The sequence below is a fragment of the Dromiciops gliroides genome, chromosome 1, assembly GCF_019393635.1.
Source record: "Dromiciops gliroides isolate mDroGli1 chromosome 1, mDroGli1.pri, whole genome shotgun sequence".
NCBI lineage: Eukaryota > Metazoa > Chordata > Mammalia > Microbiotheria > Microbiotheriidae > Dromiciops > Dromiciops gliroides.
The window spans coordinates 75854801-75882718 of record NC_057861.1 but is presented as its reverse complement, the minus strand read 5'-3'; the positions used below and the strand labels follow the sequence as shown (position 1 = coordinate 75882718).

Genomic DNA, 27918 nt, shown 5'->3' with positions numbered 1-27918 from the left:
TACTACCTTCCTGGCCCTACCTGTGTGCCCCCTCCCACTACCACTACCACCACATTCCTTTCCTCTGACGTTGGGCGTCGGGTGCAGTGAGGGAGGGAAGGAGGGGCCCGGTCCCATTGGCTTCCCCCATCCCCGGCAACAGGCCCCACCCCTGGCTACTCGCACAACAAGCGGGCAGCTCCCCGCCCGGGGGGCCAGAGATGGTTGTAGGTCCGCAATTGAATGTAAGCACACTTGACTGTCCTCAGGGCAAGTCAGTCTGCTCCACCCCCCAGAGGTGGAGGGTGGGGTTAGGAGTCAGAGCTGGGTCTACATGCTCATCCCTCCTTCAGCCTCAGCGCGGGGTTGGGGGGGGGGGGGTTCTACTGTCCCCTCCCCACCACCCTCACTTCTCCTGGGGCCGCTTTCTCAGCTCATTACTAACCATAGCCTCCCGCCCCCAGGCCCAGACTGGGCCTCAACCCCCCGCCCCCCAAGCCTGGATGGGGCTAGAGGCTCGGGAGGGTGGAGTGGGAAGAGCTGGCCAGGGGGAGGAGCCTCCAGCTCTCTGGCCGCTTTAGGGCTGGGAAGGGCTGAAAGGTATTGGGAGGTGCCAGGTTTAAAATGTGTGGAGGTGGGAAGTGAAGCTGGCCGGGATCAGAGAGCCTGGAGGAGCTAACACTCACCAAGACCAGAGAAGTCTACAGGTGTGCGCTAAGGGTGTCAGGAGGGTAGGGGACCCTGACTTCATAATTTGGGATCATGTCAGAGGGAGGGATCCTTATCTAAGAAGTGCTGTGGGGCTCGGGCTCTCGAGTTCTGAATCAGGTGTCCTGGCCTGAAGAAATTGGGAGTTAGGAAGCGAAGTACCCACATTCCTGAGCTGAAGAACGAGGACTTTGCAGGGACGGGGACAATATTCCTGGACTAAGAAATGGGAATTTGATTGGAAAATACATAGGGGATCGATTCCCCTCCCCCCTCCCCCTCCCCCCAACCTAGGCTTCTGGTTTTAGGAATGGGAAATTATGGGCGGAGTGAAGCCGGGAGCTAGTCCCCTACAAGGACTGAAGGTTGGAGCACCTAATGCTTTTCCTTTGTCCCTTTATCCTGGGAAGGCGCCGAACTGAGGAAGTGAAAATGAATCTCTCCCTGAGCCTGGTCTGGGCTCCCAGATGTCCACTGAAAAGATTCTCAAGCTCGTGAACTAGGGGAAGAAGGGAAGGGATTGGTCCAAGTGGGTCCAGGACCCCTGAGACCTTACACAGAGGAGAAGGCATGACTAGTTTGGGGGAACCTGAAAGATACCTGGTAGGTGGGGAGAATGTTCAAAAAATGATGGGAGTGTGTACTGGGAGTAAGGGGAGTGTGTGCCAGGATTGAAGGGCATGTATCCCAAGCAACAAGTCTCAGGAATGAGAGGATCCTGCCCTGAAAATGAGGGGACTAAATCGCAGAGGTGAATTCATTCATCCTCCCCTCTTTTCCAGGAGTCAATCGAAATCAGCATCTCATCCCCAAGATATATGCATCTCCTTCATAAAGTGAAGGGGCTGAAAGGGAACTCAGAGGTCATCTAGTCTATTCTGATCTAAAGCAAAGAATTCTGGGCTTCTGACACTAGTCGCATCACATCTACTCTTGAGTCTCTTGAGCCTCAGTTTTCATATCTGTAAATCAAGGATAATAACCTGCCTCAAGGGAAGTTGTGAGTAAAGTTCTATGTAAAACCGTAAAGGTGTCTGTCCTAAATGACTGAACAGTGATTATTATCGCCAACTAGAGAGACTGGGTGGGGGGGCATCTGCTGTAAGAACACTGGATTTGATCTCAAAGGACCTAGGTTCAAAGCCCCGTCATTTATCAACTCATGTCACCTTGTATAAGTCACTTCCCTTCTCCTAATCTGTTTTCTTATCTCTAAAATGAGAGACAGTTGCTGTAATGATCTCTTTTTTTTTTTTTTTGGTGTGGGGCAATGGGGGTTAAGTGACTTGCCCAGGGTCACACAGCTAGTAAGTGTTAAGTATCTGAGGCCAGATTTGAACTCAGGTACTCCTGACTCCAGGGCCAGTGCTCTATCCACTGCACCATCTAGCTGCCCCCTGTAATGATCTCTTAAGGTTCCTTCTGATTCCAAGTCTATTCATTGTTTCCTTGACCATTTTTCAAAGATAGGGAGTTCCCTCCCTATTGAGGGAGCCCATTTCATTGTTGGGTAGCTTTATTGGTTAGGAAGTTAATTTTACATTTTTGTGGAACATGCCTCCTCCCTGTTTTTCCTTTATAAGTGACTGTCCAGGGAAATAGAAGCTTGTGTCTTATGACCTGGGAATATCATAGGAATGGCTCAGATGTCAGGGAGCTGGACACATCCCACCCAGGCTCAGTCTAGGGACCAGGCCCCTCCTAGGTACCAGGTTCTGCATCCTCTTGAATGGTCCTCCTGGAATGAGGATAACCCATCCTCCCTTCTCATCCCTCTCATCAGTTGTCCCTCCCAGGTCTAGTCTAGGAATCTGGAGGGATAGGGGGAAGGTAGGTAGGGGTGGGGAGGAGTCAGGTTGTGTGTTTGGGGGCAGACAGGAGGATCTCTGGGCCTGGGTGTGACATTTGTGTTTATGTGTAGGGAGATCCATGCCTAGCCTGGGAGGTGTATATGTGGACATCCCTGGGCCAACCCTGGGTGTGACATTTGTGTCTGTGTAGGGGTATTCCTGCCTGGCCTGAGAGACATGGAGTTGGGGGTGGGGGTCATGGTGTCCCTGGGCCTAGCAAAGTTGTGTCTGTATATATCTGTGATGGGGAGGGGTGTGGTGCTCTGGGTGGGGGCCCTACAAATCTTGTTTTTCCTGGTGACCTTATAGGAGTTGGAGATGGGGGGAGGTGTTGGCATTCTCTTTCCTTGTGTCCAGATGAGTTCTGTTGAGTAAACAGGGGCAGCTGGACTGGCCTCTCTAGGCCAAAGAGGCCTCAATCCTGAAAGGAGAGAGGAGAGAAGGGGACAGAATCAGCCTCATGCAGAGACCTGTATTGGAAGTCAGGAGACCTGGAGATCTTGTTCCACCTCTGGTACAACTGATTGGGCATTTTCTTCCCTTCTCAGGGTCTCCCATTCCTCTTCTAGAGCCCAGCTTCTTAAATTGTGGGTCACGACCCTATATGGGGCCACATAACTGAATATCTGGGTCATGAAAAATTTGGCAACAGTAAAAGGTTATGTATACCTATTTTATATACCCATATACCCAGGGTCGCATAAACATTTCTTGGGTGAAAAGGAGTCAGGAGTGGAAAAAGTTTAAGAAGCCCTAGTCTAAAAAATGGAGGGGCTAAATTCAGGTCTCCAAGATCCCTTTCAATTCCCATATTCGCTGAGTCTGACATAGGGAGATTTTAGTCCATCCTACCCGGAATGCAACCACAGCCTAAGAGTCCCTCCCTTTTAGGGTAGTTGTATGGAGCTGGGGTCAAGGAAGGCCCTGCCAATGTGTTTCCACTGATTTCTGGGGCAGGAGAATGCTTAGTGGTGGAACAGGGGTCAGCCTGAAGGCAGGAGGGAGGGGGGAGAGTCAGGGCTCTTCCCTGGTTCCCTCCTTAGGTGCCTTCTTCTTGATGACCAGAGGATTGGAGGAGAGACCTTATAGCACAGGCATTTTATAGATGAGGAAACTGAGGCTCAGAAACAGCCAGTGACAGAAGCTCAGAGTAGAAAGGGACTTCAGAGAGTCCATTTAGTTCAAACCCACACCTGAAAAAGAGCCTCTTCTACAGCATACCTAAAAAGTCTTCTAGTTTTTGTTTGAAGACTTCTAGTGATAAGTGGGAAACCACCTTTGAAGGAAACAAGCTTTTGTCATTACAATCTTTTTCTGACACTGAACCTAAATGATCTTCTCCACAACTCATCCTTGTGTCCCCCCCCCCACCAACTCTCCCCCCTAGCCCATTGCTCCTAGTTCCCACAGGTCCCTTGATGTCAGTATGCCAACTTCAGGAGCCATTTACTGTATGTTGATTTTTGGAGCCTCAGACTCTGAGAGTGCTAGAGCAGGTGTTGATCCTCTAACTAATTTGAGGGGGGGATATAGGAGGAGACTCACCCAACTTTCTCCTCTCCCTCCCCCCTCAGAGCTCCACCCATTCCAGGGAAGTCTATCGGCCCATTGATCTCTGCCTGTCATTGCAGTGCCAGGGGCTGAAGGAGGCCACTGTTTTTCTTCAGTTTCCCGCCCAAGCTCTGGCTCCCCGCCCATGGCCACTTCAATACTAGGCAAAGGTCAGGGGGAGGAGGAATTGACTTAGCCTGAAACAGGGCCTTTTGCTGCCATGACCCTGGAAGGCAATGGACTGCAAAGCCACCCTTGGAGAGGCTCGGAAGAGGAAGGGGTACTTACAGTGACTCTACTGGGTCCTGGTTACTAGGTCCTAGCCTGATCCCTCAACGTCCCTAGCCTCCTTTCTCTGTATCCCTCCTCTTTCCTTTCCATTCCCTCTTCCTCTTCCCTTTCCTCCCTTAGGTCCTACCCTTAAAGGGCAATAAAGGGGGGAGGGGGGCAGCTAGGTGGCATAGTGGATAGAGCACCGACCCTGGAGTCAGGAGGACCTGAGTTCAAATCCAGCCTCAGACACTCCACGCTTACAAGCTGTGTGACCCCAGGCAAGTCACTTAACCCCCAATTGCCTCACCAAAAGAAAAAAAGAAAGGGGGAGGGGCATTGAATGAAGGGAAAGTAGAAGAGAATCTCCATCTTCCTAACCCCCCTCCTCTGTCCCCCTTCCCTTAGATGCCCAGCCCAGCCCAGCCCATCCTAGCATCAGAAAATCAGACATTAGACATGCCTGTGTGCAAAGACTGCAAGTGTATAGGGACTGACACATCGGTATGGGACTGTGTTTCCAGCCCCTACCTTGACTGCTATTGAGTCACCCTTAGAGAACTCTTCTCTAAGCCCTCGCCCCTAATGCCCCTCACCCACAAGGAGGAAGAGAGGTCTCTCCCTTTGAGGCTGGGCCTCTATGACCCACAAGGGGCAAAGATAGGGGCGAGGGCCAGGCCCAGCTAAAGTCTCCTGGAGCAGGACTGCCCCAGGGCTTGTAGGCCAAGGGCTGCTTCTTCTGGTGCTGGGAAACCCCCGGACAAACCCCATTTGTAGAACCACCATCAAAGCGCCTCTCAGTATCCTCCCTGGTTTACCACCCACGCTCCCCCCCCTTAGCTGCCTGCAATCTGGCTCGGTTCCTATAAACTCTCCAGAAACTGCTCTCTCCAAGGTCACCAGCTACTTCCTGATTGCCAAGTCCAGGAGCCTCTTCTCAGTTCTCACCTGTGACCTACCAGCAGTACATTACTCTCCCCTCCCCACTTTGGGAAACTTTTTCCTTGACTTCAGAGACACCGCCCCCTCCTCATTTTCCTCCTCTCTCAGGGGTTGTGTTATCTCCTCCAGACTTTTTTCCCCTTCTCCCACCTCCCAAATACTTTATAGATGTATATGCTTTTAGAGCATGGGCTTAGCAGGTAGTACTGTATAAATATGTGCAGTTTTTCATCTAGGTCAACCAGCACCTGCCCAGGAATATCCTCAGTGATGTCCCCAACAAGGAGTCATCTAGCCTGGGTTGGAAGACCTCCAGTGATGGGGAATTAATTCCCCACCTACTGAGGCCATACATTCAATTATTGGGTAGGAAGTTGTTACCTTATGTTGAATCAATATTTGCCTATCATAGTTTTCAACCATTACTTCAAATTCTACCTGCACCCCCCTGACCAAGCAGAACAAATTTAATTCCATTTTTTTTTTTTTTTTAGTGAGGCAATTGGGGTTAAGTGACTTGCCCAGGGTCACACAGCTAGTAAGTGTTATGTGTCTGAGGCCAGATTTGAACTCAGGTACTCCTGACTCCAGAGCCAGTGCTCTATCCACTGCGCCACCTAGCTGCCCCCATTTTCTTTTTCCATGAGGCAGTGAGGGTTAAGTGACTTGCCCAGGGTCACACAGCTAGTGAATGTCAAGTGTCTGAGGCCAGATTTGAACTCAGGTCCTCCTGAATCCAGGGCCGGTGCTTTATCCACTGTGCCACCTAACTGCCCCCAATTCCATTTTCTGAAGACAAATATCATGTTATACATCTCTCTCTCTCTCTCTCTCTCTCTCTCTCTCTCTATATATATATATATATATATATATATATATATATATATATAATATGAATTTAGAGGTGGAAAGAACCTCAGAGAATTTCACACTGCCCTGTGCTTCTCTTCTTTAGGCAAAATTTCTCCAGTTCCTTCCAATGATTTATTTACATTATGGTCCCAAGTCTCCACTTTCCCTTGGTGAATATTATCCACTCCCATACCTTTAACTCTCACCCCTTCAGATGACTCATACATCTCCAGTACTGCTTGGAATGCTTTGTTTACTATTTTCTTCCTGGTGAAATCTTACTGGGCATTCAAGGTCCAGCTCATGTGCCACCTCCTCCATGGAGCCCTTTCTTGTGAAGGAAGGAAAGGAGGAAGGAATGGAGGGAGGAAGGAAGAAAGAGAGGGAGGGAGAGAAGGAAAGAGGGAGGGAAGGAAGAAAGGAGGAAGAAAGAAAAGATAGAATGAAAGATTCTATGCTTTAGCTCAGACCCCTTTCCCCCTCTTCATCCCAACCTAAGCCTAGACTCCTATTTTCCATTCACAACTAATAATGATGATAATGATAAAAATAACAATAGATAATATTTATACAGTGCTTACTATGTGCCAGGCACTGTGCTAAGTACTTTATTATCTCATCTGATTTTCACAACAGTGCTGTTATGATCTCCATTTTGCAGCTGAGGAAACTGAGGCAAACAGAGGTTAAGTGACTGGCCCAGGGTCACACAGCTACTCAATGTCTGAGGATAGATTTGAATTTGGGTCTTCCTGACTCCTGGTCCAGCTTTATCTACTCTGCCACCTAGCTGCTGCTAACTAGTTTAGACCCCATTTTCCAGTCAAATTCCAACCCAGCTGCTAATATCCAACCTTCCCTTGGTTCATGTCTCATCCATCAGTCCTCATTTCCCCACACACACCTCAGACTCCAGCCAGGTGATCATGTTGGTTCCCTAGTGGAACCAATGAATAAAGTTAGCATGGGGTCATTTTGTGGATCTTTGTGACCCCCATTCCCCTGCCCCCATCTTAGCTCCAGCCTCATCTCTTCTTTGCCCTATTCATTGAATTGTTGGAGGACATGTATAAGAGGGCAACCAGGATGGGAATAGAAACTAGACTACACCAGTTAATCAGTCTAGCAATTTATTAGGCACCTACTGTATGCCAGACACTGTGATAAGCACTGAGGATACTCAACTAAAGGCTCCCTCAAGAAACTCACATACTAATGAAGGAGTTAACATAAACATAAATGAGCACATACAAGAGAGCCAGAGAAGAGGGAAAATAGTCTTGGAGGGAAAGGCACCAAGGAGAAAATGGAGATGCTTAGACCATAGAAGGGAAGCCTCAGGGGGTGCCTGAGAACTGACTTCAGTGAGGTCACAATTAGTAGCAATGGGGACAGCTAGGTGATGCAGTGAATAAAACACTGGCCCTGGATTCAGGAGGACCTGAGTTCAAATCCGGACTCACACACTTGATACTTACTGTGTGACCCTGGGCAAGTCACTTAACCCTCATTGCCCAGCCAAAAAAAAAAAATAATAAATTAGGAGCAATGGGTAGGAACTGCAAAAACGTATAGTTTGGCTCCATATAAAGAAACAATTTTCCAACAATTAGTGGTATTCCAAAGCAATGAGCTGGGCAGAGGCAGGAGACCGCTGGGCAGAGGCAGGAGAACCAAGAGTCAGAGATGTTGAAGAAGGGATTTCTGTTCAAGGAGGGGTTGGACTAGTCCCTCCCAACTCAGAGGCTTTGTGTGATTTGATCATTGTTATAGGAACCTCTGTTAGTCTTTTTCTCTTCCTCCTGTGACCAAGGGAAGAAGTTTGGGTAGGGCCTCTCTGGAGGACCATGTGGTGGTAGCACCTCAAGTCATAAGGCCTTTTCTTTGCTTCTCCACCTTCCTAGGAGGCGAGCACTGCTTGAGAAAAGCCCGCAGACACGAACGTAGACATAGACATGGATGTGGGACGTGTCTCGGCTGACACTAGCACTATGAATGGAGACTCAGCTATTTCGGCCAATGGCATTGGATCACTTCAAACCCACAGGGCCTTGAAGGCCATGCATAAGGCTGCGCCTCCTGAACCCAGGATGGAGTATCCTGTGACTTCTCATGATGGGGAGACCTATCCCCAGCAGAGAGGCCCCATTGCTGGGGTGTACTTAGAGGCCTCTGCCCAGCCCCTGAGCCTCTACGAAGCCATGCAGCAGGGCCTTCTCCCAGCCAAGCTGGGACTGGCTCTTCTTGAAGCCCAGGCAGCCACTGGGGGCCTCATTGACCCCACTCAGGGTCAGCTGCTCCCTGTGGCTGAGGCCGTGAGACAGGGGCTGGTGGGCTTGGAGCTGAAAGAGAAGCTTCTCACAGCTGAGCGAGCCCTCACTGGCTACTCTGACCCCTATGGGCCAGGGAAGCTGCCCCTCTTCCAGGCTCTCCACAAGGAAGTTGTGGCCAGGACTTCAGGCCTGAGTTGGCTGGAAGCCCAGCTGGCCACAGGTGGCATAATAGACCCTGCACAGGGAGGGCGTGTCCCACTGGAAATTGCCTACCAGAGGGGCCTCCTGGATGAGGAGACAGGCCGCAGCCTGGCTGACCCCACAGCAGATGGTCCCCAGGCCTTCTCTGACCCCAACACCCAGGAGCCAGTCACCTACCAAGAACTTAGGGACAGGTGTGTGCTGAGCCCGGCCACGGGGCTGGCCCTGCTCCCTGTGAAGATCACCTTCCCAGCCCTGGGAGGGATGGTGAGCAGTGAACAGCTTCTGGAGGCTGGCGTCCTGTCTAGGGAGGTGTTTGAGGACCTGAAGGAGGGGAGGCTGCTTGTACCTGAGGTGAGGGCCCGGGAAGAAGTTCAGCGTTATCTGGAGGGGACAGGCGGTGTGGCTGGGGTGCTCTTGCTGTCCACAGGCCAGAGGAGGAGCATCTACCAGGCCTTGATGGAGCACCTCCTTCCCCCGGGCACTGCACTTGCCCTCCTCCAGGCTCAGGCTGCTACGGGCTCCCTCATGGACCCTGCCAGTGATAAGAAGCTGGGGCTGGATGAAGCCGTTAGGACTGGACTCGTGGGGCCCGAGTTCCGGGAGAAACTCTTGGTGGCAGAGCGGGCTGTCACCGGGTACCCAGATCCCTTCAGCATGGCTCTCATCCCCCTCTTCCAAGCCATGAGAAAAGGGCTAGTACAGAAGGAGTTGGCATTCCGGCTTCTAGAGGCCCAGCTGGCCACAGGGGGCATCATCGATCCTGTTAGGAAACACCGGCTGCCCCTGAAGACCGCCTTGCAATGGGACTATCTAGATAAGGAGACGATTGCCAGTCTCTCCCAACCTACTGGCTTCTTTGACCCCAACACTGAGGAGAACCTCACCTATGAGCAGCTGCTTGTCCGCTGTGTCACTGACCCAGAGACCGGCTCCCTCCTCCTGCCCATCTCTGGGGGAGATGGCAGAGGGTATTCAGAGGGACGCTGGTTCATTGACCATGCCACCCAGGAGGGCCTGAGGAAGGCCACAGTAGTTGCCACATCAGGGAAGCTCAAAGGACAAATGGTGTCTGTTTGGAAGCTGCTTTTCTCAGATGCTATCCCAGCAGAGCAGAGAGCCGACCTGGCCCATCAGTACCGGGAAGGAGCCCTCTCAGTGGAGATTCTGGCAGCCCAGCTCAGAGCCACCATCGACCAGGCTGCTGCTGCCTCTCAGGTCACCTTCAAAGGCCTGAGGGATCACGTGACGCCAAGGGAACTTCTCAAGTCAGAGATCATCAATCAGGATCTGTATGAGAAGCTGGAGCAAGGACAGACGACAGCACAGGACGTGGGGGGCCTTGACTCCGTCAGGAAATACCTGCAAGGGACAGGGTGCATCAGTGGCTTGCTCCTGCCCGACTCCCAGGAGAAGATCAGTATCTATGAGGCCAGAAGGAAGGGCTACCTGAGACCAGGGACATCCCTTATCCTTTTGGAGGCCCAGGCAGCCACAGGTTTTATTATCGACCCAAAGGAGAACAAGAGATACTCTGTGGAGGATGCCCTCCGGGCCAATGTCATCGGCCCTGATATTTATGAAAAACTACTGTCAGCTGAGAGAGCGGTGACAGGTTACGTGGACCCGTACACAGGGGACAGGCTCTCCTTGTTCCAGGCCATGAACAAAGACCTCATTGTTAGGGACCATGGCATTCGCCTCCTAGAAGCCCAGATTGCCACGGGTGGTATCATCGACCCTGTGCACAGTCACCGCGTCCCTGTGGAGGTGGCCTACAAGCGTGGCTACTTTGACCGAACAATGAACCTGGTCTTATCTGACCCCTCGGATGACACCAGGGGCTTCTTTGACCCCAATACACATGAGAACCTCACCTACCTGCAGCTGTTGGAAAAGTGTGTGACAGAGCCAGCCACCGGCCTTTGCCTCTTGCCACTCAACAGCCAGAAGCCTCAGTTGGTAAATGAAGCTACCCGCCAGGCTTTCCAGAGCTACCTCCTGCTGGTGAAGTACGGCAGGTTCAAAGGTCAAAGGGTGTCCGTGTGGGATCTGATCAACTCTGAGTACTTCAAGGAGGGCCAGAGGAGGGAGATCCTGACCCATTACAGGCTGAAGAAGATAAGCCTGGAGCAGATCGTGCAGAGATTAGAGGAGGAGATGAAGAAGTGGGCAGGCATCACCCTGCCGACTCTCCGAGGTTGTGTAACTGCCTACCAGCTCCTGGAGTCCCACATCATTGACCGTGACCTCCTGGAGAAGGTTCTGGAAGGGAGGGTGAGTCCTGAGGAGCTCTTGAGAGTAGAGTCGGTCCGCAGGTACCTACATGGTTCAGGGACCATTGGGGGAGTGCTGCTACAACCTTCTAACCAGAGGCTTAGTCTCTATGAAGCCATGAAACAGAAACTGTTGGGGCCCGGAGTGGCTCTTCCTCTCCTTGAAGCCCAGGCTGCAACTGGCTCCCTCGTCGACCCTGTGAGCAGGGAGAAGCTGTCTGTGGATGACGCTGTGCGAAAGGGATTGGTAGGGCCGGAACTACACGAGAAGCTCCGTCATGCTGAGGAGGCAGTGACAGGCTTCACAGACCCCTTTACAGGCAAGAAGGTTTCCCTCTTCCAGGCCATGAAGAAGGGTCTGGTCTCTTCCCAGCAGGCCGTGCAGCTCCTAGAGGCCCAGGTTGCCACTGGGGGCATCATTGACCCCAAGGGCCACCACCACGTCCCCATGGAAGTGGCCACCCAGCGGGGTTACATTGATGAGGAGATGGAAAGAACCCTTTCTGGGGCCTCTCCTGCCACAATCCAGACGTTCTCTACCGTGGATGGGAGTGAGACCCTCAGCTATGCCCAGCTTATAGAGCACTGTCAACAGGACGAGGCTTCTGGCTATTGTTTGCTGCCCCTGCCCCAAACAGGTCCCCCCGTCTCCTCAGATGAGCAAATTCAACAGGTCTTCCAGGCCACACTGGTGACTGAGAAGAATATCTCCCTCTGGGACTTGCTCTGCTCTGGCTACTTCACGGAGGATCAGAGGGCGGTCTTCTTGGAAGACTTCCGGCTGGGGCGGATGACGGCCCAGGAAATCATAGCTGCTGCTCTGAGGCAAGTCAGAGAGGCAGAGCTGCAAGCTCAGACCCGCATCATGCTACCAGGCCTACGGGGGGATGTTCCTGCTGTCTGGATGCTGGACACAGGAATCATTGATCTGGAGACCCTAGAGGGACTGGTTCAAGGGACACAGTCACCGAGTGAGGTGGCCCAGAGACCAGAGGTGAAACGGTACTTACAGGGAACAGGATGCATTGCTGGGGTCCAGGTGGAGGGATCCAAGGCCAAGATGAGCATCTACCAGGCCATGAAAAGCAACTTGCTTCCCCCTGGCCTAGGGCTGAGGCTGCTAGAGGCCCAGCTGGCTGCAGGCTCACTCGTTGACCCGCAGAACAGCCAGAAGCTGTCTGTGGAAGATGCGGTCAAGACTGGTGTGATTGGGGTAGAGCTCAGTGAGCAGCTCATTCAAGCAGAGCGAGCGGCAACTGGCTATGCTGATCCCTACACTGGCAACACCATCTCTGTCTGGCAGGCCATGGGCAAGGGGCTCATTGACCAGAGTGAGGGCTTCCTCCTTCTGCAAGTACAGCTGGCTACCGGGGGCATCGTAGACCCCCTCCACCACTTGCATCTACCCCTGCCAGCTGCCTGCAGGCTTGGCTTTTTAGATGAGGAGACAAATCAAGTTCTAGCCAAGACCACTGAAGACAAGAAATTTTTCTTCGACCCTAACACCCATGACAAGGTGACATACCAAGAGTTAAAGGACAGGTGCATCTTGGATTCAGAGACGGGCCTGTGGCTGCTCCCACTTTCCAGGAGTGTGGCATTGGATGTGGATGACCACACCATCATGGCTCTGAAAGCTATGACAGTCCCTGTCAAGGTGGGGAGGTTCAAAGGCCAAACTGTGTCACTATGGGACCTGCTCCACTCTGAGTATGTTAGTGCTGACAAGCAGAAGGAGCTGGTAGACCTGGGTCGCTCAGGAAGGGCTGCGGCCCTACGCCAGGTAGTCACAGATGTTACCGCCCTCATTGAGGAAACAGAGCAGAGAGCCAGGCAGATCACGTTCCCCGGCCTCAGGAAGCAGGTGTCGGCCAATGACCTGTTCAGATCCCAGCTCATTGACAAGAAAACACTGGATGATCTGAACCAGGGGAAAAAAACAGTACACGAAGTGACCGAGATGGAGGGTGTGAAGCAGTTCTTAGAGGGAGGCAACTTCATAGCTGGGGTCCTGATCCAGAGCACAAAGGAGAGGCTGAGTATCTACGATGCCATGCGGAGGCACATCCTGAGGCCCGGCACGGCCTTGGTGCTGCTCGAGGCCCAGGCCGCCACTGGCTTCATTATTGACCCCGTACAGAACAAGAAGTTGTCAGTTGAGCAAGCATTATCGGCTGGACTAATCGGAAGAGAAGTGTACGAGAAGCTTCTGAGTGCCGAGAAGGCAGTGACCGGCTACGTGGAGCCCTACACCAATGAGCAAATTTCCCTCTTTGAAGCCATGAACAAGGGACTCATCCTAAAGTCCCATGCCATCCGCCTTTTAGAGGCCCAGATCGCCACAGGTGGCATCATCGACCCCATACACAGCCACCGAGTGCCCGTGGAGGTGGCCTACCAACGTGGCTACTTTGATGAGGAGATGAACCAGATCCTATCTGACCCTTCCGACGACACCAAGGGCTTCTTTGACCCCAACACCCACGAGAACCTCACCTACCTGCAGCTGCTGGAGAGGTGTATTCAAGAGTCAGAAACTGGGCTCTATATGTTGCAAATCGTACAGAAAGGAGAGAACTACATTTACATAGATGAGGCTACCAAACAGCTGCTGCGATCTAGGACCACCAAAGTGCCCATGGGAAAGTTTGCCCATCAGACTGTTTCTGTCTGGGACTTGCTTTCCTCTCAGTACTTCACACAGCAGAAAAAGAGAGATCTGGTCAGACAGTTCAAATCGAAGACTCTGCACCTGGAGCAACTCTTAGAAATGATCATGAACACCATGGAGGAAACGGAAAAACGGAACCAGGCAATTAAGGTGAAAGGAATCCGCACAGATGTGACAGCTGCTGAGCTGTTCAACTCTGGGATCATTGACGAGAAGATCCTTGCAGGACTTCCTAAGGGAAAGAAAGCAGCAGAAAGACTTAGCCAACTAGAAGCAGTGAAAAGGTACACAGAAGGGACCGGCTGCATTGCTGGGGTGCTGATGCCATCGACAGAGGAGAGAATGAGTGTCTATGAGGCTATGAAGACAGAGGTGATACCCAGGCCAATTGGGATGCAACTTTTGCAGGCTCAGGCTGCTACTGGCTTCATCATCAATCCTGTGCATAACCAGAAACTGTCTGTAGATGAGGCCGTGGCTGCAGGTGTGGTGGGTGAGGAGGTAAAGGAAGACCTCCAAAATGCAGAGAAGGCTGTCACTGGCTATGAGGACCCAGACACAGGTGAGCGGATCTCCCTGTACAAAGCCATGAAGAAAGGTCTTGTAGAAAAAGAGGAAGCAATGAGGATGCTAGAGGCACAAGTGGCCACAGGGGGTGTAATTGACCCGAGACATGGCCACCGTGTCCCTGTGGATGTGGCCTACCAACGTGGCTGCTTGGACCCTGAAATGTACAACTTATTGTCAAATAGGAGCCATGGGAGCAAAAGGTACCAAGATCCCAATACACATGAAAAAGTGAATTATGCAGAACTCCATGCAAGGTGTGTGAAAGACCAAAAAACAGGATTGGGTCTTGTCCCCCTGGTCAAGCAGGAAAAGAATTACAGGAACATTGAGGAAGTGACAGAGAAGGCACTTAAGGCAGAAATGGTGGTGGTAGAAAAGGGAAAATATAAAGGGAGGAAGATGTCAGTGTGGGACCTGCTTTGTTCTGAATATGTCACAGAAGATAAGAAACAGGAATTGGTGCAAAAGTACAGACAGGACACATCACGAGCACTGGAAAATATTGTAAAAATAATTTGGAAATTAATTGAAGAAAAGGAAAAGAAAAGAACGGAGGTGTGGTTCAAAGGGCTGAGAAGGCAAGTAACAGCTACTGAACTTTTCAAAGCTAATATCATAAATAAAGATGTGTTGGATGAATTGGAGAGGGGACAAAAAGAAGTAACAGAAATAGCTGAGAAAGAAAGGGTAAAAAAGTACCTTGAAGGGACAAGCAGCATCGCGGGCGTCCTGGTGCCCTCCAAGGCAGACCCGGCCAAGCAGGAGAAGATGAGCATCTACCAGGCCATGTGGAAGGGCATCCTGAGGCCCGGCACGGCCCTGGTGCTGCTGGAGGCCCAGGCCGCCACGGGCTTCGTCATCGACCCGCTGCGCAACCAGAAGCTGTCCGTGGAGGAGGCCGTGGCCGCGGGCGTGGTGGGCGGGGAGATCCAGGGGAAGCTGCTGTCCGCAGAGAAGGCCGTCACCGGCTACACGGACCCCTACACGGGAGAGCAGATCTCCCTCTTCCAGGCCATGAAGAGGGACCTGATCGTCAAGGACCACGGCGTGAGGCTGCTGGAGGCCCAGATCGCCACGGGCGGCGTCATCGACCCCGTGCACAGCCACCGCGTGCCCGTGGAGGTGGCCTACCAGCGCGGCTACTTTGACGAGGAGATGAGCCAGATCCTGTCCGACCCCTCTGACGACACCAAGGGCTTCTTTGACCCCAACACTCACGAGAACCTCACCTACATGCAGCTGCTGCGCAGGTGCGTCCGCGACCCCGACACCGGCCTCTACATGCTGCAGCTGGTGGACAAGAACTCCGCCGTGTCCCAGCTGAACGAGCAGATGCGCCGCGTCCTGCAGGACGCCATGGTCACCGTCCACGGGGGCCTCTTCCGGGGCCAGACCGTGTCCGTGTGGGAACTCCTGTGGTGCAGGGACGTTCCCGAGAGCCAGAGGCAGGCGCTGCTGAGAAAGTACCGGGAGGGCACCCTGTCCATCGAGGAGCTCAGCAGCACCCTCGCCACCCTGGTGATGGAGGCCGGGGACCAGAGCCCCCGACGCCTCGGGGGGGAGTCTTCCGGAGACCAGCGTGATGCCTCTGCCCGCAGCCCAGCGGGGCACAGCTCCTCTCGAGAGGGCCTGCGCCCACGCAGCAGGCTTCAGGCCGCCACAATGGAGGTGAAGGTCGGCCACCTGAGGGGGCAGAAGGTCCCCGTCTGGGATGTCCTGGTGTCCACGTACGTGACCGAGGTCACCCGGGAGGACCTCCTGGCCCAGTATGACTCGGGGGCCCTACCCCTGCCAGCGCTGACACGCAGGCTCACCACCATCATCGAAGAGTCAGAAGGGGTGTCCCAGGACAGAGAAGCCAGGCAGTCTGAAGGAGGCCACAGCAGCAGCCACAGCAGCAGAGGCGGCATTGTCTGGCAGGAGGGCCCAGCGGGGGCCGATGCGGACGCAGAGAACTCCCGCCTCCGCGAGGAAGCTCTCGGGGCTCTGAGGACCACCACCATGGAGGTGAAGGTGGGACAGTTCAAGGGGCAGATGGTCCCCGTGTGGGACGTGCTCTTCTCCAAGTACCTGACCGAGGCCAGGAGGGAGGAGCTCTTGGCACAGCACGCCTCTGGCGCCCTGACCCTGCAGGCCCTCATCACCACGCTCACCACCATCATCGAGGAGACGGAGGAGAAGCTGAGCAAGGTGTCTTTCCGGGGCCTGAGGAGGCAGGTGTCGGCCTCTGAGCTGCGCACCTCCAACATCCTGGGCCTGGACACGCTGCGGGACCTGGCGCAGGGCACCAAGAGCCTGCAGGAGATCACGGAGATGGACTCGGTCAAGAGGTACCTGGAGGGCACCAGCTGCATCGCGGGCGTCCTGGTGCCCTCCAAGGCAGACCCGGCCAAGCAGGAGAAGATGAGCATCTACCAGGCCATGTGGAAGGGCATCCTGAGGCCCGGCACGGCCCTGGTGCTGCTGGAGGCCCAGGCCGCCACGGGCTTCGTCATCGACCCGCTGCGCAACCAGAAGCTGTCCGTGGAGGAGGCCGTGGCCGCGGGCGTGGTGGGCGGGGAGATCCAGGAGAAGCTGCTGTCCGCAGAGAAGGCCGTCACCGGCTACACGGACCCCTACACGGGAGAGCAGATCTCCCTCTTCCAGGCCATGAAGAGGGACCTGATCGTCAAGGACCACGGCGTGAGGCTGCTGGAGGCCCAGATCGCCACGGGCGGCGTCATCGACCCCGTGCACAGCCACCGCGTGCCCGTGGAGGTGGCCTACCAGCGCGGCTACTTTGACGAGGAGATGAGCCAGATCCTGTCCGACCCCTCTGACGACACCAAGGGCTTCTTTGACCCCAACACTCACGAGAACCTCACCTACATGCAGCTGCTGCGCAGGTGCGTCCGCGACCCCGACACCGGCCTCTACATGCTGCAGCTGGTGGACAAGAACTCCGCCGTGTCCCAGCTGAACGAGCAGATGCGCCGCGTCCTGCAGGACGCCATGGTCACCGTCCACGGGGGCCTCTTCCGGGGCCAGACCGTGTCCGTGTGGGAACTCCTGTGGTGCAGGGACGTTCCCGAGAGCCAGAGGCAGGCGCTGCTGAGAAAGTACCGGGAGGGCACCCTGTCCATCGAGGAGCTCAGCAGCACCCTCGCCACCCTGGTGATGGAGGCCGGGGACCAGAGCCCCCGACGCCTCGGGGGGGAGTCTTCCGGAGACCAGCGTGATGCCTCTGCCCGCAGCCCAGCGGGGCACAGCTCCTCTCGAGAGGGCCTGCACCCACGCAGCAGGCTTCAGGCCGCCACAATGGAGGTGAAGGTCGGCCACCTGAGGGGGCAGAAGGTCCCCGTCTGGGATGTCCTGGTGTCCACGTACGTGACCGAGGTCACCCGGGAGGACCTCCTGGCCCAGTATGACTCGGGGGCCCTACCCCTGCCAGCGCTGACCCGCAGGCTCACCACCATCATCGAAGAGTCAGAAGGGGTGTCCCAGGACAGAGAAGCCAGGCAGTCTGAAGGAGGCCACAGCAGCAGCCACAGCAGCAGCCACAGCAGCAGAGGCGGCATTGTCTGGCAGGAGGGCCTAGCGGGGGCCGATGCGGACGCAGAGAACTCCCGCCTCCGCGAGGAAGCTCTCGGGGCTCTGAGGACCACCACCATGGAGGTGAAGGTGGGACAGTTCAAGGGGCAGATGGTCCCCGTGTGGGACGTGCTCTTCTCCAAGTACCTGACCGAGGCCAGGAGGGAGGAGCTCTTGGCACAGCACGCCTCTGGCGCCCTGACCCTGCAGGCCCTCATCACCACGCTCACCACCATCATCGAGGAGACGGAGGAGAAGCTGAGCAAGGTGTCTTTCCGGGGCCTGAGGAGGCAGGTGTCGGCCTCTGAGCTGCGCACCTCCAACATCCTGGGCCTGGACACGCTGCGGGACCTGGCGCAGGGCACCAAGAGCCTGCAGGAGATCACGGAGATGGACTCGGTCAAGAGGTACCTGGAGGGCACCAGCTGCATCGCGGGCGTCCTGGTGCCCTCCAAGGCAGACCCGGCCAAGCAGGAGAAGATGAGCATCTACCAGGCCATGTGGAAGGGCATCCTGAGGCCCGGCACGGCCCTGGTGCTGCTGGAGGCCCAGGCCGCCACGGGCTTCGTCATCGACCCGCTGCGCAACCAGAAGCTGTCCGTGGAGGAGGCCGTGGCCGCGGGCGTGGTGGGCGGGGAGATCCAGGGGAAGCTGCTGTCCGCAGAGAAGGCCGTCACCGGCTACACGGACCCCTACACGGGAGAGCAGATCTCCCTCTTCCAGGCCATGAAGAGGGACCTGATCGTCAAGGACCACGGCGTGAGGCTGCTGGAGGCCCAGATCGCCACGGGCGGCGTCATCGACCCCGTGCACAGCCACCGCGTGCCCGTGGAGGTGGCCTACCAGCGCGGCTACTTTGACGAGGAGATGAGCCAGATCCTGTCCGACCCCTCTGACGACACCAAGGGCTTCTTTGACCCCAACACTCACGAGAACCTCACCTACATGCAGCTGCTGCGCAGGTGCGTCCGCGACCCCGACACCGGCCTCTACATGCTGCAGCTGGTGGACAAGAACTCCGCCGTGTCCCAGCTGAACGAGCAGATGCGCCGCGTCCTGCAGGACGCCATGGTCACCGTCCACGGGGGCCTCTTCCGGGGCCAGACCGTGTCCGTGTGGGAACTCCTGTGGTGCAGGGACGTTCCCGAGAGCCAGAGGCAGGCGCTGCTGAGAAAGTACCGGGAGGGCACCCTGTCCATCGAGGAGCTCAGCAGCACCCTCGCCACCCTGGTGATGGAGGCCGGGGACCAGAGCCCCCGACGCCTCGGGGGGGAGTCTTCCGGAGACCAGCGTGATGCCTCTGCCCGCAGCCCAGCGGGGCACAGCTCCTCTCGAGAGGGCCTGCGCCCACGCAGCAGGCTTCAGGCCGCCACAATGGAGGTGAAGGTCGGCCACCTGAGGGGGCAGAAGGTCCCCGTCTGGGATGTCCTGGTGTCCACGTACGTGACCGAGGTCACCCGGGAGGACCTCCTGGCCCAGTATGACTCGGGGGCCCTACCCCTGCCAGCGCTGACACGCAGGCTCACCACCATCATCGAAGAGTCAGAAGGGGTGTCCCAGGACAGAGAAGCCAGGCAGTCTGAAGGAGGCCACAGCAGCAGCCACAGCAGCAGCCACAGCAGCAGAGGCGGCATTGTCTGGCAGGAGGGCCTAGCGGGGGCCGATGCGGACGCAGAGAACTCCCGCCTCCGCGAGGAAGCTCTCGGGGCTCTGAGGACCACCACCATGGAGGTGAAGGTGGGACAGTTCAAGGGGCAGATGGTCCCCGTGTGGGACGTGCTCTTCTCCAAGTACCTGACCGAGGCCAGGAGGGAGGAGCTCTTGGCACAGCACGCCTCTGGCGCCCTGACCCTGCAGGCCCTCATCACCACGCTCACCACCATCATCGAGGAGACGGAGGAGAAGCTGAGCAAGGTGTCTTTCCGGGGCCTGAGGAGGCAGGTGTCGGCCTCTGAGCTGCGCACCTCCAACATCCTGGGCCTGGACACGCTGCGGGACCTGGCGCAGGGCACCAAGAGCCTGCAGGAGATCACGGAGATGGACTCGGTCAAGAGGTACCTGGAGGGCACCAGCTGCATCGCGGGCGTCCTGGTGCCCTCCAAGGCAGACCCGGCCAAGCAGGAGAAGATGAGCATCTACCAGGCCATGTGGAAGGGCATCCTGAGGCCCGGCACGGCCCTGGTGCTGCTGGAGGCCCAGGCCGCCACGGGCTTCGTCATCGACCCGCTGCGCAACCAGAAGCTGTCCGTGGAGGAGGCCGTGGCCGCGGGCGTGGTGGGCGGGGAGATCCAGGGGAAGCTGCTGTCCGCAGAGAAGGCCGTCACCGGCTACACGGACCCCTACACGGGAGAGCAGATCTCCCTCTTCCAGGCCATGAAGAGGGACCTGATCGTCAAGGACCACGGCGTGAGGCTGCTGGAGGCCCAGATCGCCACGGGCGGCGTCATCGACCCCGTGCACAGCCACCGCGTGCCCGTGGAGGTGGCCTACCAGCGCGGCTACTTTGACGAGGAGATGAGCCAGATCCTGTCCGACCCCTCTGACGACACCAAGGGCTTCTTTGACCCCAACACTCACGAGAACCTCACCTACATGCAGCTGCTGCGCAGGTGCGTCCGCGACCCCGACACCGGCCTCTACATGCTGCAGCTGGTGGACAAGAACTCCGCCGTGTCCCAGCTGAACGAGCAGATGCGCCGCGTCCTGCAGGACGCCATGGTCACCGTCCACGGGGGCCTCTTCCGGGGCCAGACCGTGTCCGTGTGGGAACTCCTGTGGTGCAGGGACGTTCCCGAGAGCCAGAGGCAGGCGCTGCTGAGAAAGTACCGGGAGGGCACCCTGTCCATCGAGGAGCTCAGCAGCACCCTCGCCACCCTGGTGATGGAGGCCGGGGACCAGAGCCCCCGACGCCTCGGGGGGGAGTCTTCCGGAGACCAGCGTGATGCCTCTGCCCGCAGCCCAGCGGGGCACAGCTCCTCTCGAGAGGGCCTGCGCCCACGCAGCAGGCTTCAGGCCGCCACAATGGAGGTGAAGGTCGGCCACCTGAGGGGGCAGAAGGTCCCCGTCTGGGATGTCCTGGTGTCCACGTACGTGACCGAGGTCACCCGGGAGGACCTCCTGGCCCAGTATGACTCGGGGGCCCTACCCCTGCCAGCGCTGACACGCAGGCTCACCACCATCATCGAAGAGTCAGAAGGGGTGTCCCAGGACAGAGAAGCCAGGCAGTCTGAAGGAGGCCACAGCAGCAGCCACAGCAGCAGAGGCGGCATTGTCTGGCAGGAGGGCCCAGCGGGGGCCGATGCGGACGCAGAGAACTCCCGCCTCCGCGAGGAAGCTCTCGGGGCTCTGAGGACCACCACCATGGAGGTGAAGGTGGGACAGTTCAAGGGGCAGATGGTCCCCGTGTGGGACGTGCTCTTCTCCAAGTACCTGACCGAGGCCAGGAGGGAGGAGCTCTTGGCACAGCACGCCTCTGGCGCCCTGACCCTGCAGGCCCTCATCACCACGCTCACCACCATCATCGAGGAGACGGAGGAGAAGCTGAGCAAGGTGTCTTTCCGGGGCCTGAGGAGGCAGGTGTCGGCCTCTGAGCTGCGCACCTCCAACATCCTGGGCCTGGACACGCTGCGGGACCTGGCGCAGGGCACCAAGAGCCTGCAGGAGATCACGGAGATGGACTCGGTCAAGAGGTACCTGGAGGGCACCAGCTGCATCGCGGGCGTCCTGGTGCCCTCCAAGGCAGACCCGGCCAAGCAGGAGAAGATGAGCATCTACCAGGCCATGTGGAAGGGCATCCTGAGGCCCGGCACGGCCCTGGTGCTGCTGGAGGCCCAGGCCGCCACGGGCTTCGTCATCGACCCGCTGCGCAACCAGAAGCTGTCCGTGGAGGAGGCCGTGGCCGCGGGCGTGGTGGGCGGGGAGATCCAGGGGAAGCTGCTGTCCGCAGAGAAGGCCGTCACCGGCTACACGGACCCCTACACGGGAGAGCAGATCTCCCTCTTCCAGGCCATGAAGAGGGACCTGATCGTCAAGGACCACGGCGTGAGGCTGCTGGAGGCCCAGATCGCCACGGGCGGCGTCATCGACCCCGTGCACAGCCACCGCGTGCCCGTGGAGGTGGCCTACCAGCGCGGCTACTTTGACGAGGAGATGAGCCAGATCCTGTCCGACCCCTCTGACGACACCAAGGGCTTCTTTGACCCCAACACTCACGAGAACCTCACCTACATGCAGCTGCTGCGCAGGTGCGTCCGCGACCCCGACACCGGCCTCTACATGCTGCAGCTGGTGGACAAGAACTCCGCCGTGTCCCAGCTGAACGAGCAGATGCGCCGCGTCCTGCAGGACGCCATGGTCACCGTCCACGGGGGCCTCTTCCGGGGCCAGACCGTGTCCGTGTGGGAACTCCTGTGGTGCAGGGACGTTCCCGAGAGCCAGAGGCAGGCGCTGCTGAGAAAGTACCGGGAGGGCACCCTGTCCATCGAGGAGCTCAGCAGCACCCTCGCCACCCTGGTGATGGAGGCCGGGGACCAGAGCCCCCGACGCCTCGGGGGGGAGTCTTCCGGAGACCAGCGTGATGCCTCTGCCCGCAGCCCAGCGGGGCACAGCTCCTCTCGAGAGGGCCTGCGCCCACGCAGCAGGCTTCAGGCCGCCACAATGGAGGTGAAGGTCGGCCACCTGAGGGGGCAGAAGGTCCCCGTCTGGGATGTCCTGGTGTCCACGTACGTGACCGAGGTCACCCGGGAGGACCTCCTGGCCCAGTATGACTCGGGGGCCCTACCCCTGCCAGCGCTGACCCGCAGGCTCACCACCATCATCGAAGAGTCAGAAGGGGTGTCCCAGGACAGAGAAGCCAGGCAGTCTGAAGGAGGCCACAGCAGCAGCCACAGCAGCAGCCACAGCAGCAGAGGCGGCATTGTCTGGCAGGAGGGCCTAGCGGGGGCCGATGCGGACGCAGAGAACTCCCGCCTCCGCGAGGAAGCTCTCGGGGCTCTGAGGACCACCACCATGGAGGTGAAGGTGGGACAGTTCAAGGGGCAGATGGTCCCCGTGTGGGACGTGCTCTTCTCCAAGTACCTGACCGAGGCCAGGAGGGAGGAGCTCTTGGCACAGCACGCCTCTGGCGCCCTGACCCTGCAGGCCCTCATCACCACGCTCACCACCATCATCGAGGAGACGGAGGAGAAGCTGAGCAAGGTGTCTTTCCGGGGCCTGAGGAGGCAGGTGTCGGCCTCTGAGCTGCGCACCTCCAACATCCTGGGCCTGGACACGCTGCGGGACCTGGCGCAGGGCACCAAGAGCCTGCAGGAGATCACGGAGATGGACTCGGTCAAGAGGTACCTGGAGGGCACCAGCTGCATCGCGGGCGTCCTGGTGCCCTCCAAGGCAGACCCGGCCAAGCAGGAGAAGATGAGCATCTACCAGGCCATGTGGAAGGGCATCCTGAGGCCCGGCACGGCCCTGGTGCTGCTGGAGGCCCAGGCCGCCACGGGCTTCGTCATCGACCCGCTGCGCAACCAGAAGCTGTCCGTGGAGGAGGCCGTGGCCGCGGGCGTGGTGGGCGGGGAGATCCAGGGGAAGCTGCTGTCCGCAGAGAAGGCCGTCACCGGCTACACGGACCCCTACACGGGAGAGCAGATCTCCCTCTTCCAGGCCATGAAGAGGGACCTGATCGTCAAGGACCACGGCGTGAGGCTGCTGGAGGCCCAGATCGCCACGGGCGGCGTCATCGACCCCGTGCACAGCCACCGCGTGCCCGTGGAGGTGGCCTACCAGCGCGGCTACTTTGACGAGGAGATGAGCCAGATCCTGTCCGACCCCTCTGACGACACCAAGGGCTTCTTTGACCCCAACACTCACGAGAACCTCACCTACATGCAGCTGCTGCGCAGGTGCGTCCGCGACCCCGACACCGGCCTCTACATGCTGCAGCTGGTGGACAAGAACTCCGCCGTGTCCCAGCTGAACGAGCAGATGCGCCGCGTCCTGCAGGACGCCATGGTCACCGTCCACGGGGGCCTCTTCCGGGGCCAGACCGTGTCCGTGTGGGAACTCCTGTGGTGCAGGGACGTTCCCGAGAGCCAGAGGCAGGCGCTGCTGAGAAAGTACCGGGAGGGCACCCTGTCCATCGAGGAGCTCAGCAGCACCCTCGCCACCCTGGTGATGGAGGCCGGGGACCAGAGCCCCCGACGCCTCGGGGGGGAGTCTTCCGGAGACCAGCGTGATGCCTCTGCCCGCAGCCCAGCGGGGCACAGCTCCTCTCGAGAGGGCCTGCGCCCACGCAGCAGGCTTCAGGCCGCCACAATGGAGGTGAAGGTCGGCCACCTGAGGGGGCAGAAGGTCCCCGTCTGGGATGTCCTGGTGTCCACGTACGTGACCGAGGTCACCCGGGAGGACCTCCTGGCCCAGTATGACTCGGGGGCCCTACCCCTGCCAGCGCTGACCCGCAGGCTCACCACCATCATCGAAGAGTCAGAAGGGGTGTCCCAGGACAGAGAAGCCAGGCAGTCTGAAGGAGGCCACAGCAGCAGCCACAGCAGCAGAGGCGGCATTGTCTGGCAGGAGGGCCCAGCGGGGGCCGATGCGGACGCAGAGAACTCCCGCCTCCGCGAGGAAGCTCTCGGGGCTCTGAGGACCACCACCATGGAGGTGAAGGTGGGACAGTTCAAGGGGCAGATGGTCCCCGTGTGGGACGTGCTCTTCTCCAAGTACCTGACCGAGGCCAGGAGGGAGGAGCTCTTGGCACAGCACGCCTCTGGCGCCCTGACCCTGCAGGCCCTCATCACCACGCTCACCACCATCATCGAGGAGACGGAGGAGAAGCTGAGCAAGGTGTCTTTCCGGGGCCTGAGGAGGCAGGTGTCGGCCTCTGAGCTGCGCACCTCCAACATCCTGGGCCTGGACACGCTGCGGGACCTGGCGCAGGGCACCAAGAGCCTGCAGGAGATCACGGAGATGGACTCGGTCAAGAGGTACCTGGAGGGCACCAGCTGCATCGCGGGCGTCCTGGTGCCCTCCAAGGCAGACCCGGCCAAGCAGGAGAAGATGAGCATCTACCAGGCCATGTGGAAGGGCATCCTGAGGCCCGGCACGGCCCTGGTGCTGCTGGAGGCCCAGGCCGCCACGGGCTTCGTCATCGACCCGCTGCGCAACCAGAAGCTGTCCGTGGAGGAGGCCGTGGCCGCGGGCGTGGTGGGCGGGGAGATCCAGGGGAAGCTGCTGTCCGCAGAGAAGGCCGTCACCGGCTACACGGACCCCTACACGGGAGAGCAGATCTCCCTCTTCCAGGCCATGAAGAGGGACCTGATCGTCAAGGACCACGGCGTGAGGCTGCTGGAGGCCCAGATCGCCACGGGCGGCGTCATCGACCCCGTGCACAGCCACCGCGTGCCCGTGGAGGTGGCCTACCAGCGCGGCTACTTTGACGAGGAGATGAGCCAGATCCTGTCCGACCCCTCTGACGACACCAAGGGCTTCTTTGACCCCAACACTCACGAGAACCTCACCTACATGCAGCTGCTGCGCAGGTGCGTCCGCGACCCCGACACCGGCCTCTACATGCTGCAGCTGGTGGACAAGAACTCCGCCGTGTCCCAGCTGAACGAGCAGATGCGCCGCGTCCTGCAGGACGCCATGGTCACCGTCCACGGGGGCCTCTTCCGGGGCCAGACCGTGTCCGTGTGGGAACTCCTGTGGTGCAGGGACGTTCCCGAGAGCCAGAGGCAGGCGCTGCTGAGAAAGTACCGGGAGGGCACCCTGTCCATCGAGGAGCTCAGCAGCACCCTCGCCACCCTGGTGATGGAGGCCGGGGACCAGAGCCCCCGACGCCTCGGGGGGGAGTCTTCCGGAGACCAGCGTGATGCCTCTGCCCGCAGCCCAGCGGGGCACAGCTCCTCTCGAGAGGGCCTGCGCCCACGCAGCAGGCTTCAGGCCGCCACAATGGAGGTGAAGGTCGGCCACCTGAGGGGGCAGAAGGTCCCCGTCTGGGATGTCCTGGTGTCCACGTACGTGACCGAGGTCACCCGGGAGGACCTCCTGGCCCAGTATGACTCGGGGGCCCTACCCCTGCCAGCGCTGACCCGCAGGCTCACCACCATCATCGAAGAGTCAGAAGGGGTGTCCCAGGACAGAGAAGCCAGGCAGTCTGAAGGAGGCCACAGCAGCAGCCACAGCAGCAGCCACAGCAGCAGAGGCGGCATTGTCTGGCAGGAGGGCCCAGCGGGGGCCGATGCGGACGCAGAGAACTCCCGCCTCCGCGAGGAAGCTCTCGGGGCTCTGAGGACCACCACCATGGAGGTGAAGGTGGGACAGTTCAAGGGGCAGATGGTCCCCGTGTGGGACGTGCTCTTCTCCAAGTACCTGACCGAGGCCAGGAGGGAGGAGCTCTTGGCACAGCACGCCTCTGGCGCCCTGACCCTGCAGGCCCTCATCACCACGCTCACCACCATCATCGAGGAGACGGAGGAGAAGCTGAGCAAGGTGTCTTTCCGGGGCCTGAGGAGGCAGGTGTCGGCCTCTGAGCTGCGCACCTCCAACATCCTGGGCCTGGACACGCTGCGGGACCTGGCGCAGGGCACCAAGAGCCTGCAGGAGATCACGGAGATGGACTCGGTCAAGAGGTACCTGGAGGGCACCAGCTGCATCGCGGGCGTCCTGGTGCCCTCCAAGGCAGACCCGGCCAAGCAGGAGAAGATGAGCATCTACCAGGCCATGTGGAAGGGCATCCTGAGGCCCGGCACGGCCCTGGTGCTGCTGGAGGCCCAGGCCGCCACGGGCTTCGTCATCGACCCGCTGCGCAACCAGAAGCTGTCCGTGGAGGAGGCCGTGGCCGCGGGCGTGGTGGGCGGGGAGATCCAGGAGAAGCTGCTGTCCGCAGAGAAGGCCGTCACCGGCTACACGGACCCCTACACGGGAGAGCAGATCTCCCTCTTCCAGGCCATGAAGAGGGACCTGATCGTCAAGGACCACGGCGTGAGGCTGCTGGAGGCCCAGATCGCCACGGGCGGCGTCATCGACCCCGTGCACAGCCACCGCGTGCCCGTGGAGGTGGCCTACCAGCGCGGCTACTTTGACGAGGAGATGAGCCAGATCCTGTCCGACCCCTCTGACGACACCAAGGGCTTCTTTGACCCCAACACTCACGAGAATCTCACCTATATGGAGCTCCTTCAGCGGTGTACCTTGGATCCTGCTAGTGGCCTCTTATTTCTTTCTCTTAAGTAATGTTTAATTCTTCCCATTTTGTTCATTTTTGTTTCATTATTTCCTTGCCATTTTCTTCTATTTTGTGTTTTCCTGTGTTCTTTTTTGTTTTCATTTTTCCTTTCTTTAACTGTTTTTCATATCACTTTTTGTACCAACTATTTTCTCGTCTCAGTACCAATTATTTGTATTGCCATTTCCAATATTATAATATATCCACTGCCCTCTTTGGTTTTATATTTGGCCTTCTTTTTATTTTCCTTTTTATTTAAGTAACTTTGACATTATATATTTTTTGTGGAAATATTCTTGCCAATTCTCAAATTTTCTCATTCATTTATTGATTTAAGAAATCCTCCTTCATGTGTATCTTTCCGTTTTTCTGAAATAGGGTGAATCAGCAGGTTCTAATCATTCCTAGCTTCTACTTTTAGTTCCTTTGATTTTCATGATGACCATTACATGTTTTGTTAGGGCACAGAATTAAATAATGTCTCACTTTTCTATCTGCTAGTCCTTCTATGACCCAAATGGCACATTTTGTTTTCTCTCATTTCACCTGTCATGAAATTCCACGTGTTCGTGATAATGTAAGGAAAAGATCAGTATAAAGAGATAGAAATCATGATTCCATTATAGAAACTCCATTATTTCAATTCCCTATTTTTAGCTACTTTAATTTGAATTTCACCCCACCAAGTGTGATATTTTTCATCCTTTACTTCTTATGGATGCTGTTCCATTCCTTTGGAAATATCTAGCAGTACCAATAGGGTATGCCTGTATTATAAAATTTAGTCAATTTTGTTCCTATCTAGTCTTGAGGGATGAAGTGATGAATCTCAGGAGTGGTGTTTCAGATCAACTTATTTCTTTCTTTCTTTTTTTTCTTTCTTTTTTTTTTTTTTTTTTTAGTGAGGCAATTGGGGTTAAGTGACTTCCCCAGGGTCACACAGCTAGTAAGTGTTAAGTGTCTGAGGCCGGATTTGAACTCAGGTACTCCT

The 27918-nt window shown here is 57.3% G+C and overlaps 1 protein-coding gene across 1 annotated transcript; it reads left to right on the top strand.

Moving 5' to 3' along the window:
• The first annotated feature begins 652 nt into the window (after positions 1-652).
• On the top strand, positions 653-27513 carry EPPK1 (epiplakin 1). Its single transcript, XM_043984602.1, has 2 exons — positions 653-686; positions 8057-27513. Exon 2 carries the CDS (start codon positions 8108-8110, stop codon positions 26933-26935), a length of 18828 nt encoding a protein of 6275 aa, XP_043840537.1. The 5' UTR covers positions 653-686; positions 8057-8107; the 3' UTR covers positions 26936-27513.
• The last annotated feature ends 405 nt before the right edge of the window (positions 27514-27918 follow it).

What these genes read in the sequence shown, in the direction of transcription:
- EPPK1 (XM_043984602.1), top strand. Translation starts at nt 8,108, where the DNA reads ATGGATGTGGGACGTGTCTCGGCTGACACTAGCACTATGAATGGAGAC.